This window comes from Myotis davidii, unplaced genomic scaffold (genome assembly GCF_000327345.1).
Source record: "Myotis davidii unplaced genomic scaffold, ASM32734v1 scaffold326, whole genome shotgun sequence".
NCBI classification, from domain to species: Eukaryota; Metazoa; Chordata; class Mammalia; order Chiroptera; family Vespertilionidae; genus Myotis; species Myotis davidii.
Window position 1 is genome coordinate 283,739 of NW_006296626.1, and position 3,810 is coordinate 287,548.

Below are 3,810 nucleotides of genomic sequence, written 5' to 3' on the forward strand. Positions count from 1 at the left end.
CCGGCCCCACGTGTGCACCACTCGGTCCCAGGCCAGGCCGGGCAGCCATGGCACATTCTCTCTTGTTGTTGGCAGTCTTCGCCCGAGGATATTTCTCCATTGCTTTTACGCAGAGTGGAAGGGAGCGGAGAGAGAGCGAAACATCGATGTGAGAGAGACACATCGACCAGTTGCCTCTCACACTCGCCCAGCCGGGGCCAGGCATCCAACGTGCAGCCCAGGTTCATGGCCTTGGTCGGAATCAAACCGGCAACCCTTGGGTCCCTGGGCCAGCGCTCTAACCATTGAGCAACACTGGCCGGTGCCTGGCAAGTTCTTTAAAGTCCATCCCAACGGTTCACCCCCGAAGGTTCGTCCCCAGCGATGCATCTGGGGGTCACGGAGGAGTCCGGGACCGGTCTCTGTCCTCTGCCGGGAGGGCCAGGCCGGGGTCAGAGCGCCTGGGCCAGTGGCGGTGGTGAGGTCTGCAGGGAGATGGGGGAGGCGGGCTGCAGGCTGAGGCTGGGCCCAGGCCGGAGACACAGGGTGCAGCCCTCCAGGCCGGAGAAGTCCACGGTCAGGAGGCCGAAGAGCAGGAAGAGCAGCATGGCCACGGCCCACTCGCAGACGGCGGCGGCGGAGCGCTGCAGGTTTTTGTGGAGGATGACCACTGTACACCACAGTCAAGGGCACTCCGCCATGAGAAGGGTCCTGGCGCCCCTGGGTGCCCCCAGACCGGGCAGGCGAGGCCGCGCCACCCTCCTCGGTGGCACCCAGACACTCGCCAAGGGGTACCCTCCAGTCCTGACCTACTCTCAGACTGTTTCCCAAATATTGTCCCAGGCGGGTCCCTGCTGTTCGAAGGGCGCCCTCAATATTCTGGAACAAGGGTCTTAGCTCCCGTCAGCCTCCCTGAGCCCACGAAGGCTCCACCATCCCCCACTCGCCCAGGCAGGCAGCCAGGCACCTTGCTTCTACCTCCACATATACAGCGTTTCCTAAAGATACAGCCCCCAGCCCAGCTCCAGTGGCTCCGTGGTTAAGCGTGGACCTAGGAACCAGGAGGACACGGTTCGATTCCCGGTCAGAGCACATGCCCGGGTTGCGGGCTTGATCCCCAGTGTGGGCCGTGCAGGAGGCAGCCGACCAATGATTCTCATCATTGATGTTTCTACCTCTCACCCTTCCTCTCCGAAATATATACGGTATGGAGATCCAGTGCCCTCTCGGCCTCCCTTCCATCCTCCTCCCCACGGAGGCCCGCAGGCCCAGTCTGCACCCCGCCTGCCTCTCTCAGCGCGCTCTTCCTGGCAGTGATAACCATCAGTCTGATAAAAACAACAACCATTCCATCTTACGGACAAGGAAACTGAGGCTCGGAGAGTGCTGTGACTCAGCCAGAGGCCTCAGTGCTGGGCCGGGTTCCGGTGTGACTCAGGAGTGAGTTGGAACCGAGGTGCCACCTGGTGGCGAGTTGGTAAATGTCTGACAGCCAGCTCTGACTTGTAGCCGCTGCCACTTCCTGTGGTGTCAATACGCCCGCCACCGCCATTCAAAGCGACTCACTGCCCTGGCGCGTCCCTGCGAGGGCCTGAAGCCGACACTCGCTCCACCCCTGAACTCCGGACTGGGTCCTGGCCAAGAGACTCCTCCTGTCTGAACCTGTTTCCAGTCCTTTTTAAAATTATTATTGATTTTTTACAGAGAGGAAGGGAGAGGGATAGAGAGTTAGAAACATCGATGAGAGAGAAACATCGACCAGCCGCCTCCTGCACACCTCCTACTGGGGATGTGCCCACAACCCAGGTCCATGCCCTTGACCGGAATCGAACCTGGGACCTTTCAGTCTGCAGGCCGACACTATCCACTGAGCCAAACCGGTTTGGCTCAGTTTCCCGTCTGAGCCAGCATGATGCCGGGCCCAGAGCGGGCATCCCCAAATGATCGGTTTAGCAGCTTCCCCGTATTAACTGGTCGCTCGCTATGCGCCAGGCACCGATCCAAGCACCTCACCTGTATCAGCTTCATTCCTTCCAACCCTGGGGCGGGCTCTGCATTTGACAGATGAGGAAACCGAGGCCATAAGAAGTTAAAAAACCAGCGGAACCTCCCCCAGCTGTCTGTGGACAAGGTGGGGTTGCAACCCAGGCAGCGTGGCCCTCTCTGATGACTGTCCTATGACAGGCACATGCACACTAGCACACAGCAGACACCCCCCCCCAATGAAGAACCACCCCAAGCCCCGCCCCTAAAGGATACTGGTCACCAAAAGGACAGTGCAGAGGCTGCAGAGGAGCAGACGGAGCGGCCTGATCCACGGGGCCCCGGGCTGCGGCAGGCTCTTCATCCTCCAGGAGAGAAGGAGCTGCAGCCAGAAGTAGACATGGCCGACGAAGAGGGCCAGGAAGGCGCCCGTCAGGTGCGTGGCCATCTGGTTCGTTTGCTGGAAGGAGGGGGAGCAGCAGGGAGAGGTGAGGGGATGACCCCTGCAGAGGCCAGGCCCCTGACCCACCCCAGGCACAGTGATTGACAACCGCCACGCCCAATGATCGGGTCCCTGAGTACAAGCATCAGCTGTCCTCCGCTCTGGGAGGGCGGGCATTTAAATGTCAATCCCTAAAACAGTGCCTGGCGCATAGCAGAGGCTCAGGTAGATGTTGGTGCAACAAATCTCTTCTTCTCACCCAGGGTGTGGGAGAGTAGGTGTTGCCGCCAAGGGGATAAAAATTGGTTTTTGGCCTTAACTGGTGTGGCTCAGTGGATAGAGCGTCAGCCTGCAGACTGAAGGGTCCCGGGTTCGATTCCAGCCAAGGGAACATGCCCGGAGTTATGGGTTGGATATCCAGTAGGGGGCGTGCAGGAGGCAGCTAATCCATGATTCTCTCTCATCATTGATGTTCCTATCTCTCTCTCTCCCTCTCCCTTCCTCCCTGAAAATCAATTTAATAAAAATTTTTTTAAAGCGAGAGAGAGAATGCGTGAATGAACGGATGTGCAGATACGATGGGGGACATTTGCTGACACGTTGGAGGGAGCCTCCGGCCCGACACCCTGTGGCTGGAGGCAGACATGGTAAAGTGAAATGATAACGCTACACCCATCAGTGGCATTTCTCCCATCGCGTGTGCATTCGCTTATTCTGCAAAGACCTACGGAGCTTCGCGCTTAGCAACGTGCGTTCCAGAGTCTGTGAATCTGGGTTCATATCCGACCATGAAAAACACCTCCCCGTGGGATCCGGCCGGGAAGGACCCGCCTGGAGTTCGTGTGCAGAGTAGGTACAGCCTGGGGCAAACTCCGCCAACGTGGCCAACATCGAGAATGAGTGACTAGCGGTTCTTTCATCACCGACGCGTGGAGGACGACAGGGTGCCACCTCCCAGCGTGCGGCGGAATCGCTAGAAAGCGCCTCCCGCGCGGCGCTCCATGCAGACAGCCGCCCTAAGGAGTCACCCCGCATGCCCACGGCCCGAGAACGGCAAAAAAATACATGTCCCAGGAGGCGATGCGGCGCCGAGCCCCCCCTACAAAGAAGTAGCCGGCCGCCCCGGAGGATGCTGGGAGTTGTAGTCCCAGATGGTGGCCGGCCGGACTCCAGGGCTGGGCTCCAGGAGCCGACTTCGACTCACCTGGAAATTGCCCACCACGGAGGTGCCTAAGGCACAGAGGAGCCCTGAACAGAGGATCACCCGGTTAAACCACTTCCCGACGCCCCAGTCCCGGAACTGGTGGTAACGGAGAATGCAGATCCAGGCGGCTGCGAGGAAAGGGAAGTGGGGGGGGTAGTGTGGCACGGGAGAGGCTGGAGGTGCAGGGGTGGGGGGCAAATCC

The 3,810-nt window shown here is 59.7% G+C and overlaps 1 protein-coding gene across 1 annotated transcript in view; it reads right to left on the reverse strand.

The window, feature by feature from the left end:
* Positions 1–6: 6 nt before the first annotated feature.
* Positions 7–3,810, reverse strand: part of TMEM150B (transmembrane protein 150B) — a 5,199-nt gene continuing 1,395 nt past the window's right edge. The window contains exons 4-6 of the mRNA XM_006772212.2: positions 3,609–3,736; positions 2,239–2,422; positions 7–649 (exon numbers count right to left, since the gene is read on the reverse strand). Of these exons, the coding sequence (XP_006772275.2) occupies positions 432–649; positions 2,239–2,422; positions 3,609–3,736 (530 nt within the window). The 3' untranslated portion in view covers positions 7–431. The remainder of the gene's footprint in view (positions 650–2,238; positions 2,423–3,608; positions 3,737–3,810) is intronic.